A 16,442-nucleotide genomic window follows, 5' to 3' on the forward strand; every position below is an offset into this window, starting at 1 on the left:
GACTGACCTCAAACGTGTGAGCAGACATAATTGCCAATGGTCAGCTGTGTCTGTGGGCCCCACCCGGTCAGTGGGTTGTTTGCAGGGTTACATCAGTGCTGCAGCTCAGAGGAGTCTTTTAGCCTTCATAATCCCTCACTTGTCGTTCAGATTGATGCTTTAACCCATTGATACCTGATGCAGCATTTGTGTGTGTATCCCTTTAAGACCGTGAACCGCGTTAACGCGGTTCACGGTCTTAAAGGGATACGCACACAAATGAGGGATATACACGCAAATGCTGCATCAGGTATCAATGGGTTAACCCAGGACTGACCACACACCACCCTCCAGAACATGTGTCAGTAGGGCTGGACCATATGTCAATATTATATCCATATCGTGATATGAGACTAGATATGGTCTTATATTTTGGATATCGTAATATTGTGATATGGCATACATGTTCTAACTCTTCTATTATTTGCCTTTACCCACTTACAGTAGTCATTATATATTCACATTACTGATGATTATTTATCAAAGCACCAATGGTCAACTACAACATTTTAGCAATATCGATATTGAGGTATTGGGGGGGGGGGGGGGGGGGTTGTGATATTTGACTTTGTCCATATATCGCAGAGCACTAGTACTGTTCAGTAACTTGCAAAATAATGTTAAAAACCAACATGAAAAAGAATCCTGATAAGATTGGGGATTGTGATCCTGCCTGAAAAAAACATGATATTTTTGCCATACTGTATTGCCCACCACTATTTGTCAGTTTTAAGATGTCTTCTCTCTTGTCCCATCCTGTCTCCTCTCCTTTCAAAAGGGAGGGCAGGGAGCACCTGGAGGGCCAGGGCAGCATTCAGGACAAGATCACAGTTTGTGCCACAGATGACTCCTACCAGATGACCCGCGAACGCATGTCCCAGGTGGAGAAAGACATCTGGAGTCGCTCAGCTATTGAGATCAAGCCAGGTCCAAGTGAGTCTTCACTTAGTGTCTGTCTCTGAATCCTGCTGTGTTTCCAACCTCAGTGTCAAGCCAGGGACAAGTGAGTCTTCACTTAGTGTCTGTCTCTGAATCCTGCTGTGTTTCCAACCTCAGTGTCAAGCCAGGGACAAGTGAGTCTTCACTTAGTGTCTGTCTCTGAATCCTGCTGTGTTCCAACCTCAGTGTCAAGCCAGGGACAAGTGAGTCTTCACTTAGTGTCTGTCTCTGAATCCTGCTGTGTTCCAACCTCAGTGTCAAGCCAGGGACAAGTGAGTCTTCACTTAGTGTCCATCTCAGGATCCTGCTGTGTTCCAACCTCACTGTCAAGCCAGGGCCAAGTGAGGCTTCACGTGTCTGTCTCTGGATCAAGCCAGGTCCAAGTGAGGCTTCACTTAGTGTCTGGCTCTGAGATCAAGCCAGGTCCAAGTGAGTCTTCACTTAGTGTCTGTCTCTGGATCAAGCCAGGTCCACGTGAGTCTTAGTGTCTGTCTCTGGATCAAGCCAGGGCCACGTGAGTCTTAGTGTCTGTCTCTGGATCCTGCTCTATGTTCCAACCTCAGTGTGCGTGGCAGCCTTTAAACAGAGGGATCAAGGACAGCTAAGCCAGGAGTTCCATGGTCCCACAGTGCTTCTAATCCAGTGCTTCTCACCATTCCGTCCTGCTGATAATGGCCATATGGTGTGGAAGTTATCACATAATTGATCAAAGCACAGGGGTTTGCAGAGGGATGCCTCTATTTCTTCTCATTTCCCCCCCCCTTCATTTTGACCAGATTGCTCTGGCACTGTGCCAACCAGCCTGCCAGCACCGACCGTTAATGTGATTGAGTTTGCCAGAAAGTAAGCGCTAACAAGTCGCACGCGGAGTGGATCAAGTTTTGCCTAAAAGTTTAATTACGGCGACTGGGATTTGATTAGTTTTCATTTGATGAAATATTGTATCATTTCTCAACATCATTTAAAGAAGAGGCCATAGTTTAGCCTTGAGTACTCGGGGGGCTGCCTTGAGAGCCCTTCTTCCAGTGAATTGGATTGATTTTTCACAGCCTTAGCTCTGGTTTTAGTGTCATTGTCTGTTAATTGAACACGCTGCATCTTTCTTAAAAGATTTAGCCATTAGGCTTCATGGAATTTAGATGCCCCTTGTGAATTGAAATGCATGTGTAGATGATGTTTTATGAATGGAAACATGCTGTGATGAACATAACTGCAAAATGACGTTCAGGGTAAAAGCCACATAAGCCTGCTGTTGAAGCCCCGTTTCCAGGACATCACATGCCATGCGTTGCTGCTGATACAGCCTCTCAGGGGCTCGATTAAATATAGTGTATCTGGCTGCTGATAACTGTTGAAAAAGATGGTTGAAAACACGCTCATTTTCCCCCAAGCGCATAACTGGACTTCTCTCTCCGCGAGGAAGAATCAAACAAAAGCGAAAGGAAGTGGTTATGTGTTTATGTGCCATATGCTATGGAGAGTGCACAAGCCTTTTGTGGTGACTTGACACTCCTTTTGTGGCACAAGCGTGCTATACTCACTGGTAGAAATGTCCGTATATACCAACTCACAATCATAGGTTGCAGAGTAGAAAAATGTCCATCGTTTAGAATATAATGTGTGTTTTTCAAAGGTCACTCCATCCCAGGGAAAAGAGGCATTTAAGGTCACTGAAAAATGGGCAATTGAAATTTGTGCGCTGGTAGTTTGGGGCAAGTCCTTGGGGCTTTTGAAAACAGTTATGTTATAACTAGAGCTGCAATGAGTAGTCGATTAATCGATTGGTCGATCGACAGAAAATCAATCGCAAAACTATTTTTTAAATATTATAATCGATTAATCGTTTAGACTGATTATGAAAAGAAAATCTAAAATTCCCTCATTCCAGCTACTTAAATATGAGTATTTTATGGTTTATTTAGTCTTCTTATGACAGTAAACTGATTATCTTTGGGTTATTTATAGACTGTTGGTCTGGACAAAAGATGGCATTTGAGGATATGGGGATAAAGTGATCGAAATTTTTCACCATTTTTGTCACATATTCATCCCCGAATGTAATTGATTAGTGGAGAAAATACTGCACAGTTTAATGATACTGACGCACAGATAATGAGAATAGCAATAGCAATAGCAATAAATTCAACTTAGTTATGAAGTCACCTAATTTATTATTGATGCACCATTACAGTAGCTTGGTAAACGTGAACTCACATTTCATTTGGTTCTTCGTGTGCGTTCACGTGACCGGCTGGTTTACCAGGCTACCGTTACACGGCCAAAAGTATCACAGTTGCTGTTTTTAACCCATTGATACCTGATGCAGCATTTGTGTGTGTATCCCTTTAAGATCTTAAGGTCTTAAAGGGATACACACACAAATGAGGGATATACACGCAAATGCTGCATCAGGTATCAATGGGTTAATTGGATCAGTGCACAGATAGTATTCGCACAACGACGGAGACACATCAGTGATCTTAACCTTCATGATAGGCGCGCTTGTGCCAAAGATGCGCTGAGTTGACAGTTTTGAAAACTTCCCGCAAGCTGCTTTAATGTATCACCTTCAAACAATGCTTCTTGTCGCTGCGTGTTTGAAATGTGGCAGCACAGGTTGTTTCAGTGCAGCAGGACGAAAACCTCCACGACTAAGAGCCAAGGGAGGTCGATGTTGAAACAAGTTCCTCAAAGACTGTTGGATTTGGCGAAGCCGAGATGAACCATCTTGGCTAAAGTTTATTTAAAAGACTCCGCTCGATTCTTCTGAGGCAGACGATATGCTGGTGGGTTCTTGATATTTTAATTTCCCCCGATCATTTCGTTGCTGCGGGTAATGGCAGTTCCCACTGTTGTGGAAAAATAAATAGCTTAGCAGCACGCCATGGCACCTTGAAAATACAAACCTGCACTTTGCTTCACTCTTTTCTTACTCGATTCAAGTCATTGTGGACGTACAGAAATGCCAAGAGCATTTGTAAAAGGAGAGATATCTTTATCTTCTGTGCAAAATGTCAGCTATATGATACTGCATTGTCCTAGTGAAGAGGCTGTGCATCTCCGTCCTATAGCAACTTCCAAAGTATGGCTTCAGCCTTCAAATATGACGGTGGGCAGATATCTATAAGCACTGCTGGTCCCTGCCTGCCTGGGTCCAGCTGAATGAGTGCTGCAACAGGAAGAAAGGGCCTCTGTGTTAGAGGCTTTAGTTTCCATGCTCCTCTGTTTACTCAGCAGTAGGCTAACCCTACTGTCAACCCTTTCACTGTGTTCCACTCACAACACTGCCTCTGCAGCACACCAACTCAGAAAGTGCACATGCACAGGTTCAAGGTATTGAAATATTATGTTGAAATCTGCTTTACATTGAGCTGAAAGGGATGTTCCTGTCTTTAGCATATTGCATTACAAAATACGGTGACAATTATGAGTTATTGGGTTGTATCTCATGTGAAGGGAAGGCATTCTTTCACATTTCAAACCCAGGCTCTGGTTTGCATAACTGGCCTGACGGCTGAGGAATGATATCTTGGCACTGTCTTTTCATGGCACTGTCAGCATGTGAATCCTGATGACTCGGTATATAAGCCCATTGCTAATCTTTTGTTTTGTATAGTGCGCTGACTGTATGGCCATTCAAGAACAGCTTTAGTTACTTTATTCCTGTGATAACTTTTCCAATCACTACTACCACTATGAATGACTGAATAAGGAAGACTGTACTGATTTCAGCAAAAGTTGGGTGGAAACTTATGCCATCAAAACAAGTCAAGCATACAAATACAATCACATGTGTCATATTGAAGCATTGCTGTGCTTCCCTTTGTTTTGATCTTAGGTAAGTGTGTGAAGGTCCAGAGGAAGCAGGGTCTGGTGTCAGGAACAGACAGCAGCAACAAGCACTCCCCCAGCAACAAGAGGAGCCTGGTCCCCAGCCCTGTGGCACACCGGCCCCTGAGGGAGCGCGTCATTCACCTCCTGGCCTTAAAACCCTACAGGAAAGCGGAGCTGCTGCTGTGGCTGGAGAAGGAGAGGGCCAGTCCAAAGGACAAGGCTGACCTGACCTCAGTCCTGGATGAGGTGAGATATCTGGCACATTGCTACACAGACACAGTGTTGACTGCTGATTAAATGTTGAAAATGTAAAAAAAGAAAGAAAAAAAAAGTGAATGTTGGACTATGATTTTATAGGAATAATCCAATTTTAAAAGATCACTTCAGAAGCAAGTAAAAATTAAACGGAACCCATTATCACAAACATAAAAACTACGGGGTTCATAAAAAGCGGGCTCAATTGCAATACAGCTGCATTTACAGTCAATTGATATCGCGTCACGGTTTAGAGCTGCAAACATAAAGTAGTCCCTCACTGCTGCTACTTCTGCTAATGATACTGGCTCAGTTTACAGCCTACTGCTGTGCAGCTACACCTCTGATCTGAAAGGGTGATTTCAGTCCATTTATTTCAGGCGTGTTTCCTGTGCTCGCTGTGTGTGAGTGTCCCACTGCAGTCGTCACGTGGAGACTGTGCCGCCGCTGGTAGCTGTAATTAGGGTTGTGCCTTAATTATCTTTATGGGGAGAAGATTGTGTTTTGACAGGACAGGGGTGGGGTGTCTCCTGCTGGGCTCCCACACTACTTTAAGAATTGGAAGCGGTTTGTGAGGCATTCTGGGTAGATTCGTTTCAGGATTAGAGGTTCTAGCAGCACAAGGTAAAAAATTTACTTTGTCGAAACGAGCTCGTTCAGGCGACTGTAGAGCCATTGAGGTGTAAAAAGGTCTTTAAATATGGAGGTGGAGGTCAGCTTTTACAACCTCAGATGGCCGGCTGGATTGAACCCCCTGACAGACGACTTGCTGTATTCAGTCTGCCTCCTGTTGCTTCAGTAACATTTTGGAGCCGTTGGGTTTACAGATCGCCAAGCTGAACTCTAAGGATCACAGCTACAGTCTGAAGGACGAGCTCTACAGGAACGTGCAGAGAGACTGGCCCGGCTACCTCGAGGAGGAGAGGCAACTCATCCACAGGCTCCTGACCCGGTGCGTGTTGTGATTTCCATTATTGTCCGTGCATCAAGTGAGCCATAATGCTCATAACTGCAATTCTTTTTCAGCGTTTTATTCTTTTGTGTTTGGTTCCATGGAGAAAGTTGCCGTGGAAAACCCATAGCTTTACTTTTTACATGTTTTTATCACTTTCACACGCACCTTTTGGTCAGATAACATGGAAAATAGATGGCATGTATCTATATGGATCTCTCCAGATCGGGCAGAGGGGGGTAGAGCAATGATCGGGACAGCAGGGGGAAAGAAAGAAAGATGGAGGAGGGGGGGGGGGGGGGGCTGCTAGATGAATGTAGGTCTGCTGTGATCATGTTGAAAAGGGAGCTACTAAATGACTACTTCTCTGCACTGATGAGTCTCTTAATGGACACATCAAAGCAGAGGAAAATATTCATTGCATGGTGTTGCCAAATGGCATTAGCATGGGAGGCTCGGAGTACCAAGGCCGAGCTTTTCAGGATGAGCTGCATCCCACATGTGTCCTCTGCCTGCCAGTAAACACTCTGGCCACGTGCTGCTTCGTAACCCGACACTGTCCGATGGTTTGTTTTCACATAGCCATCTGGGAACAGAGTCGCTCAGGAAACCATTTCAAGGGGCAGGCACTTTCAGAAGAAATACCTGGCAGGTGATTGGATGAACCATCTGTCTATCTATCACGTCTATCACAGGCTCGCTCTTGCTGGCATCACACCAAAGCCCGCCCATAGCTGCCTCTGGATGCAGTGGTTGGGATTTAAACCAATCGATTGGAGCATGGCAAGATGGATCTGTTGCGTGATCGTGTTGTGATCTAATGATCTTTTGTGAATCCAGCTGCCTCCCAAGGTCATGTGATTCATGGAGGGTTTGGAAAAATTGCAAGCCCTCACTGGCTAATTTCACAACCCCCCTCTGTTCACAACTCATGCTAAATTTAAAAATGCCTACAGTAAAAGTTAGCAAAATGTTTTGCCAAGTGTGAACAGGATATATATGGTCTGTGGTAGCCTGTAAATGTAAACTTCACAATTTCTTTCCCTTTTTTTGTGTGCAAGAGGACTGCCCTTTTTTTTTTTTTTTTTTTCTTTTCTTTTTTTTTACTAAATCCTTTCAGTGCAGGCTTGCTAACTTGGTGAGTTATGTTAAAAATGCTGTAAACTCCACTGGTGATTATACTGATCATATGGTTGAAAAGGTTGCATGCATCCACTGGGAGGAATGACTATTCTCTTGTTCTAGTGACGTTTGTATGAGGAAGGAGCTGTAGGAAGCAGATTGCCAGAGGAGAGGGTTTGGTCCTGCATCTGCTACTATTGTTCTGCTCACTGGACACCACTCACCCTTTATGGTCGCCTCCTGTAGATGTTATCACCAGAGAGTCACAAGAGAAAACATAACACAGAAACATGCAACCAGCACTGATAATACTCAAATGTCATGATAGAGGCTGGAGGTTGTTTTGTCCTGACACACAAATAATTCATGTTGTTTCAACACTAATGTTGTCTTAATGAATGTGTTGGCTGCTTTAAGAGAAAAGTGGTAGGCAGACTCTGACTTTGCCTGCCAATGATGGTCATTGATTTTTAGGTTAAAGCAATCATAGGCCTCTTCTTGAGTTAAAGGAACACTCCGCCCATTTTCAACCAGCTTTGTATCATTAGAACATCAGTAGTATATCAGAAAACTGTAAACGGTTTTGAACTCTGTCATTTAATTTGACAGTTATTGAGTGTTAAAGTGTGGACCAGTGACATCACTGGTCCACACTATCTCAAATTAATAACTCATTAACTCAAATCAACTCTCAATAACTGTCAAACTATTCATCATTCATCTAGTTTGACAGTTATTGAGAGTTGATTTGAGTTAATGAGTTATTAATTTGAGTTAGTGTGGACCAGTGATGTCACTGGTCCACACTTTAACACTCAATAACTGTCAAATTAAATGACAGACTTCAAAACCGTTTACAGTTTTCTGATATACTACTGATGTTCTAATGATACAAAGCTGGTTGAAAATGGGCGGAGTGTTGCTTTAACCTTCTGTGGAAAAAGCCCCACATCTGTCATTTCTCTGGGAGCCGTATCATCGCACATCATAATTGAACTTTCATTTCCACGACCAAATCATAAATCTGTCAAAGTGAGCATGATAGCCTACATACTGTGTCTTCCTGTTTATCTTTACAGCCCATTTATCTAGTGCAATAAGAAAGAATAACTGGCTAATGAAAGTTGATATGTGCTTAATGTGTCTTCAGGAAACTCCAGCCACTCCACAGTAACCAGTTGAAGAGTCTCCAGTCCAACCATTCATTCCACAAAACCCCCGGAGACTCTCCTTCCCAACTCAGTCCTGCCAAGAGTCTCTCTGTGGTACGCCAATTATTCACCTCAAATGAATTCTACCTTCCCCTGTAGCTGCTGCTTTCTCACAGGACTGAAAATGGTTAGGGATTTTCCTCTATTGCAGATTGCTGGAGTTATTATATTTCTGCAATATCCTCCAGTAAGAAGTATGATTACATTAAGCAGCAGGGCACTAAATGCATTTCAGAGGGGAATGACAGTTAAAGCTGCAGTACTACCGTCTGTAGTAGGCAATATTATTCCATTATAATTTTGGTTGAAATAGCTCATTTTGACTATTACATATCACTAACAATATTTCATTGAAGGGTTACATCAAACAAATGTGTGTCTGTGAGCACCCGCCCCTTTGTATATCGTTTTTTTTTTAACTGGGCCGTTCTGGGTCAAAACAACCAATCAGGGCTAGCTAGAACGTAACCAGCCAATCACAGCACACACAAAAATGTTGATGAGTTAAAGTGGTTCTGCTCAGCTTGGCGGCACACACCAAACATACGCAAAAGTTGTGTGTCAGCTGTCAAGAGCTATGGCAGCTGTTGGTAAAATTCCAATACCTCCGTTGCCTACAACAGCTATACTACAAAGCAAGTCATAAGAAGGCAGATCTTGGAGGAGAAGAGGGAGAATAGGAAAGCCCCAAATAAAAAGAGATTCCACGAGGGTCAACATCGGCGAGGTATTTTCTAGATGGCGACAACTTGTAAATTGTAACTTTTTAGCTAGTATACATCCATGCTTGCAACAGTTACATTGAAAAGCTACATTGAGCTACATTGAGCTTGTCTCGGAGTCAGACATAACTAGCGGGAACGATGTTAGCTTGCTAGTTGACAGTTGACAACTGACATTCCGCTTCAAGCCCAGCAAAACCCGCATTCACGTTTGGTGCGTCATTCAATAGGAGGGGCTTAGCGGAGTGATACGAGGTAACAGAGAGAGAGAGAGGCGGAAGGTTATGCATTGTGCATGTTCCATGGATGTGGTATGTTCAAACTGCTTACTGCAGCTTTAGGTTTCTTCATCAGTTTCTTCTTCATATGACAGCATCTGGTTCATATTTATGCATGTGCTACAGGCAATTTCGGGACATCTAATTTCAGGGTCCAGTTAGGATGTTAACATAACATATCTCAAGATCAACAATCTCTATATCTCTATATCTATATATATATATATATATATATATATATATATATATATATATATATATATATATATATATATGGATATAGATATGGATATAGATATATACGTACATATAGATATATAGATAGATATAGATATATAGATATATTATATCTTTTACAGCAAATTAATGATTTTATCCCCTTGTTTTTGCAGAAACGTCCATTACCCTCTGACCCATCCAACTGCCAGACCCCCAAGAAACAAAAACTTTTAGACCCGTGTCTGCCTCTGCAGTCCCCCTCCAATGGAGACCATGGCTCCAATAGGGTTCGTAGTTCCTCTAGCCAAGGAAACACTAATGTACAGACCAAAATGGAGTTTGAAAGAACCAACAATCACATCACGGGGAGCCCAAATGGTCTTTACTCACGGAACCAACTCAGCAGCTCATCCACTGTTCCCAAACCGGAGAGGACGGCGCCGGCTCCTACCGCACCCAGCCCCAAGCCCCACGCACCCAGCCCCAAGCCCCACGCACCCAGCCCCAAGCCCCACGCACCCAGCCCCAAGCCCCACGCACCCAGCCCCAAGCTCCCCCCACCCAGCCCCAAGCTCCCACAGACTGAGACCTCCATTTGCACTGACCATCAGTTTGTCAATGGCCAGCATAAAAAGAAGAGGTCCAAAAAGCACAAAGACAAGGAACGAGAGCGCTTAAAACCGGACTGGATAGAGACCAGCCCAGACATGAAGCAGAACCAAGAAAATCTCAACGGTAAACAACCATGAAAATGACATGAAAAAGTTTGCCTCAATCTTGCTTTAACCTGCCGTACTGTATTGAGTGTGCTTTTATATGACCTGTCCTGGCTATGACACTATCTGTTTCCGTCTAGCCATTGTAAATGGGAAAATGCTCCAATTTCAGGGGTGAGTTACAGTTGCCATCAGGAGGTCACAAAGAGCAATTCACAACCACGTTTTCACTTGAGAGCGTCGTGTGTGTTGCTCTACGCCCCCCCCGCCCTCACTCCGCGGTCTAGTCTGTTGATGATTGACTGTGGAACAGCTGGGTGACCTACGGTCCAGCGAGTCAGCAGGCAGCGTTGCCGACGTCACCGCCTGCCTTGGAGCAGATCTCTTATCAGGGCCAGTGATAAACGATTCCATCAGCCTCGATATGATGGGGGGTTTTATCTCATTTGCATTGGCAGATTGCTTTAACCTTTTTTTCTGTCTTTGTGCGCGTGTGTTTATCTACAGACCACGATGGAGCAAAAACACCTGTCAATCGAACCTTAGCAGAGGAACTGCCGGACTACTTAATGTAAGTTCAAAATATTGTGCCCCTCACAGCCACCTGGGTTTCTAAATTGTACTCCCAGATTCAGTAGGCATTTCTAAACCGCACTACAGAAATAAACAGTTGTCAAAAAAAACCGATGGGGCCACCTGAGTTGTTCTTGATATCATGACGATTTTGCTTCAGAGTCCACCTCCTTTTATTATTTTTGTTGAGAAGAGACACCGATTTGCCCTAAAAGATTTCGGTTCAGCTTCAAATCATTCACATAAATAGTGGGAACAAAAAACAAATGTCTTAATGGGCTGTCACAAAGCTTCACTGAGAATGACTTTGAAAACAAATGATCTAATGTCTTTCATTTATACATCTGGACAACACATCACACTGTTAAATCCGTGACGTGTCAGACCATTCGCTGCAGCGTTCTACAGTGCCATCTACTGGCTAAAGTTAAGGGGGGAAATTGCTTCTTGTTTCTTGCTCCCCCAACTATGCTTTTAGTTCTGAAGCCATTTATGTTTATCCTTTCAGAAAATACAGCACCATCACAGCGTTGGAGCAGCGTCAACAGTACAAGGACGACTTCTGTGCCGAGTACGATGAATACAGAGCCCTTCACGACCGGATTGGTACTATCACAGAGATGTTTGTTCAGTTGGGCTCAAAGATCAACACTCTCTCGCCTGGAACACAAGAGTACAAGGTACTGCCTGGACCAGGAACCAATGGGCTGCTCCATTTTCAACACAACACTTTTTCAAAAACAGAGAACACATCAGACACATGGCAGGCTAACACTGTTTTCTTTCAATCCTTCCAGCGTATGGAGGACCAAATACTACAAAAGTACAAAAAGTATAAGAAAGTAAGGATGTTTTTCTTTCTCTTCTCTCGTAAGCTTTTTTCACAGCAGCCATTTTGTGTCTAAAAGGCAGGGTAAACACAGGCACACCCAAAACATGAATGAGGGTTTCCCAAATTCCAATCCATTTAGGTTGTTCCAGTGCTGGGGCCCTCATTAATGTTTTGGATGCACCTGAGTTTACCCTGCCTTTTAGTCACAACGTGGCTGCTGTGAAAAAGACCCATTGTGTCACAGTCTTTGTCTGTTATTGGAAGCTCACTAATGCCCGCTTTCTTTTTTAGAAGTTTCCTGGGTATCGGGAAGAGAAAAAGCGATGCGAGTATCTGCATCAGAAACTGTCGCATATCAAAGGCCTGATCATGGATCACGACCATACGCAGGAGCCGTCCTAGTGGCTGGCCTTGACCCTCCGCAGGGTGGGTAACATGACTGGACCAAAAGACTCCACATGGACCAAAAGACTCCACATGGACCAAAAGACTCCACATGGACCAAAAGACTGCCCAGCTGGGTCCCCCGGAGTGTTAAGGACCTTGGATAAAAGCTGAAACACTATTCACTTTACTCCTCCAAGTGTTAATGAATCGAGGAGCAAGGTTCTCTTTTCAAAAGTGGGCCAAGACCACCAACTCGTGATCAAATGATGCCCTTTAATTCTATGGTTTTTAAGATTGTTTGTTGGTGTAATAACGGCTGGTTATTGTTCTGCTGTAAAATGGTTAGATGACACAGTTGAAAGCCAAATCCTTTTTTCCCCCTAAAATGCAAAATAGATGTGATCCCTCGGCGCCGAATTGCATTTTTTGAATTTCCTCCTTTGTCATTTTTGTCAGTACTAAAGCATTGACTTGTGTCAAGGTATGAATTTGATGGTACAATCATAGCGGAAAACGCTGAAAAGCGGAAAATGCTACTAAAGCCTGTATTTTACTACAAAGAAATTTGTTTATTTGCTGTTTCAGTAATGGTACATAAGTCAAATGTGAACCTAACACCTTAATTCATATTGTTAGGAATTAAATCAAATAAGTTACAATGATTAACTAATGACAATAATATGGGCAGCACATAAGCAATCTACGGTATCTCTCCTCTGGCCATATAATAATATAGCCTGGCGAACTGACAAGTTCTTTTCAAATGTAGACAAAACTGTCACCCATACAAACCCTATACTGAAAAACTACAAGTTTCCGTCATGATCTAACACTAATATGATTAAGAAATGCAATGAAGTTTAAAGCATAACAAGCAGGTTTGTTTCCAGATGAGTTGCCTTGTATTTCCTCCCCAGAATTTGTGGTTAGGACTTGTGTCTCCTGGTTTGACGTTTGAGTTTGATCATGTAGCCGTCTGCCATCACCCTGCTCCATTTCCAAGACATGTTGGAATGCCAGAAAACCACTCTTCCACCTACCATTATGGTGGTTTCAAGTTAGTGCTTGTGCAAAACCAGTGCTAGTTCCACCAACACCTAGCCGACCATGAATTGCCTTTTCATAATGCAAAGGGGGGGGGGAATAGAAACCGTTGACACATCTGAAGTCTACTAGTTAGCATTGTATTTACTGCCACACAGTACACAGTCATACCTCTCATGTTAATGCTGGACAGTAGGCGAATGCCTACAAATTGGTATTTTACACATACCTAGTACCTATCGGCTCTACACGATGTTTCAGAGAGTACAGGCTATTCAACGTGGCATAGTACCCACATTTCCAGTTGATTTGATTCTGCTTTGATTAATGTGGTTTTAGTACGGGATTTAGTTTAAAAATAATAATTCACTTCAGTGGATGTTACATTTTGACATTATACAACTGTACCAGATAATGGTAGAGATGCCTTGAACTGGATTGTGTAAGTTTGACCGTCGTTGTACCAAGGCAGGTACAATCTGAATCGAGACAACCTGTGATTTCATTCCACCGTAATTACCCGTGGCCTAAAGCAGGAAGTAGTGACCAGTCTTTGGTGTTCTTTGAACATCGACGTCAATGTAGCTGTAAACACAACTGTTGTCTTAAAGATGGCCTAAAATGGGAGAATGAAATTTAATATCTGCCTTAACATGTCTGACAGACGTTTCCAAGATTCTGATTCTTTTCTCAAATGTACTTAATCTTGGTTTTGGTCACCTGCACAGTTCAAAATGTTTTAAGATCATTTGTTTCAATGTCTTTGTTATTAGTTTGAAGGAAAAGCTGAATTCAAGTTAATGGATTGTTTAAGTCTGTGTCATCTGTGTTGAATTTTCTTTCATGTACGTCAAATAATTTGTGTTGTAGCAGCATTTTCCCCTCATAATCGGTTAGATAATCATGAACTGAAAATGAATTGATTTTATTTTAAGTCATCCTCCAATCCTATCAAGTACCACCATCAAAAGCAAGAATTATTTTAGGGATCCAGACAAAATGTGCTTAACTTCTCTGTACTACAGTAATGGGGGTGTAATGTCACGTATTTGGTATGTTGTGTTGCATAAATTAAATGTATGTTACTTCATTAGGTATTCTGGAACATGTGTGAGGATTTGAGACTAGTAACAGTTGCGCTCTCTTGGCACATATTCACTAAGCTTCAAAAAAATATAACGATCAGGGCTCGGTATTGAAAAATGATATCTAGAACAGACTTTTGGTGGTGTTTCAGTTTCAAGCATCACATGACATCAACGCTATAAAAAGCTGGACTCTTAAAACATGGAGTCAAACTTTATGCAGATGGCTTGCACAAATATACAAAAATAATTTTAATTGGTTGTCATTCAACACAGAACAGTAAGGAGGGGGGGGCTGATTTAGAGCGAGAATTGAATTTGTACGTTTTGGAACTAGTATACCATTTGCACCAATATCCAACTCCTGTATTGATAGATCAAAAATCAGGTGACATGACGACCGTATAAACTTCAATATCCCCCGTTAAAAACTGGTCTCAGATAAACATGCATGTTTTTAGATACTTAATGCATACTGTTCCTGATATGCAGCACTGGACTGCACTGGCTTTCCAAAATCATCTTAATGTTTTGATAGTCTTCGTGAGCATGAACTAGGGTTCGACCAGTATTGGGTTTTGAAGGCTGATAACAGATTGAAGCAGTAGCTGGTATTTTAAGATATTCAATATCTTAAAATGTCTGTCCACGTTAATGGCAAACAGGTCCAAACAAAAGAATCCAGAAAGTATTCCGTTTTCCACCCACAAACTGTATTCTTGTAGGATAGAAGTATCTGAAGAACCATTTAGACCATGAAACTCTTGTTAATGCAATAAATACTGTGTGTAATCTAGCAAGCTGCATCATATCAATGAGATGGATGCGTTTCCAATATCAGCCCAATATATCAGCAAACCGGTCTAACCCTAGCATGAACAAAGTTAATCTTACCATTTGTAATATTGAGAGGTTTTTGGAAAACCACACCTTGGGTCAAATGGGATCAAGTGTTAACTGTGATGTGCTTGTATTTTACTGCGGCAGGAGCTAACTACTGTAGGTGCCTTTTCATAAGGAAAGAAGAGCCAATTGGCATTTACCTATCATTGATATTCTGGAAAAACCTTGTGCCGTCATCAGTGTTTAGTACTGTTGAAGTTGTTTGCAGTACCTGGTTCACAATTCTTGGATTAGTGAACCTTATTTCAGATGCCTTGTGAAAAATATAGCCTAAAAAGTGCATAGACATTTTCACTTTCACTTTTTTTTAATTTGGCTTTTTTTTTTAAATATGTGGTTTTCCAGGACACCAATTTGCCTGCATGTTATTTGTTCGCTATTTGCATACATGTTAATGTAATTATTTGAAAGAGTGACCAGAATTTTAATTTCTATTCTTTTCATGTCCAGCCCAGCAAACTATTTTCACGTTTCTTACCAGTGCGCTTACTTTCTTTGTTGGTATTGGAAAAACAATGTCTCAATAGGAATGTGAAATGAAATGCTGTGTCTAACGTTAGTATAAATCACTGCGATTGATCTACCTAGGAGAACAAATTTCTCTAACTATTTATTGCTTTTTATGTTTATTTTCTTTTTGGGGGGTTCTTTGCACAGTTTATTCATTCTTTTCACAGCAAAACTCGAAGTACAGTGAAAGGGAAATGGAATATATTTTTTCAATTTTTGATGGTGGATGCTTTATCACAACATCATCCTCTTGAGAAAAGCTTAACATTACATAAAAAATGTTTTGTTGTCTAAGTAAAAGTGAAGAATAAAGCTCTTTTCAATTGATCCTGTGGTTAACAAGATGCAATGTTTCCTCAAGAGGGCAGTGTTGCTCTAGCCTGGGTAAACCCAGCCTCCACATGACCTCTATGTGCTACAGGCATAGCCTGTGACGTCACGTTGAAGGCTGGGTTTACCCAGGCTAGTGTTGCTCTATTCTCAAATTGAACTGCACCTGAACAAATCATTTACTGACAATAGTCAAGCAATTTGTATTGTAAATCGGATTAAAGGATGAATGAATGCTCCTTGAAAAAGAAAAGGAATCTAAATATGATCTCATAAGATTTTTATATATTTTCCCAACCTTACAATCATTAGCAATAGAAAAAACTAACCACACATAAACAATTAGATTGAGACAATATATTAAGAATTTAATTTCAAACAGTGATAAATACAAACAAGGCTCTTTAATCTATCATAATTTGCATAGATTTCTTACTCAATCATTTCCATCACAATTTTCTTGTGCTGCAAATAACGTGAAATGAGTCAGA

The 16,442-nt window shown here is 41.9% G+C and overlaps 1 protein-coding gene across 1 annotated transcript in view; it reads left to right on the forward strand.

Annotated features, from left to right (window-relative positions):
• LOC310792631 (RNA polymerase II elongation factor ELL) overlaps positions 1 to 12,094 on the forward strand; it is a gene marked incomplete at both ends in the record, with an annotated part of 49,456 nt that extends 37,362 nt beyond the window's left edge. The window contains 9 exon segments of the mRNA XM_083654349.1: positions 818 to 972; positions 4,817 to 5,058; positions 5,895 to 6,019; positions 8,292 to 8,406; positions 9,745 to 10,306; positions 10,795 to 10,858; positions 11,369 to 11,540; positions 11,658 to 11,702; positions 11,984 to 12,094. Coding sequence (XP_083510475.1) covers positions 818 to 972; positions 4,817 to 5,058; positions 5,895 to 6,019; positions 8,292 to 8,406; positions 9,745 to 10,306; positions 10,795 to 10,858; positions 11,369 to 11,540; positions 11,658 to 11,702; positions 11,984 to 12,094 — 1,591 coding nt within the window.
• Positions 12,095 to 16,442: the final 4,348 nt, after the last annotated feature.

Source organism: Poromitra crassiceps, assembly GCF_964638095.1.
Source record: "Poromitra crassiceps genome assembly, chromosome: 18".
In the NCBI taxonomy this organism is placed as follows: Eukaryota; Metazoa; Chordata; class Actinopteri; order Beryciformes; family Melamphaidae; genus Poromitra; species Poromitra crassiceps.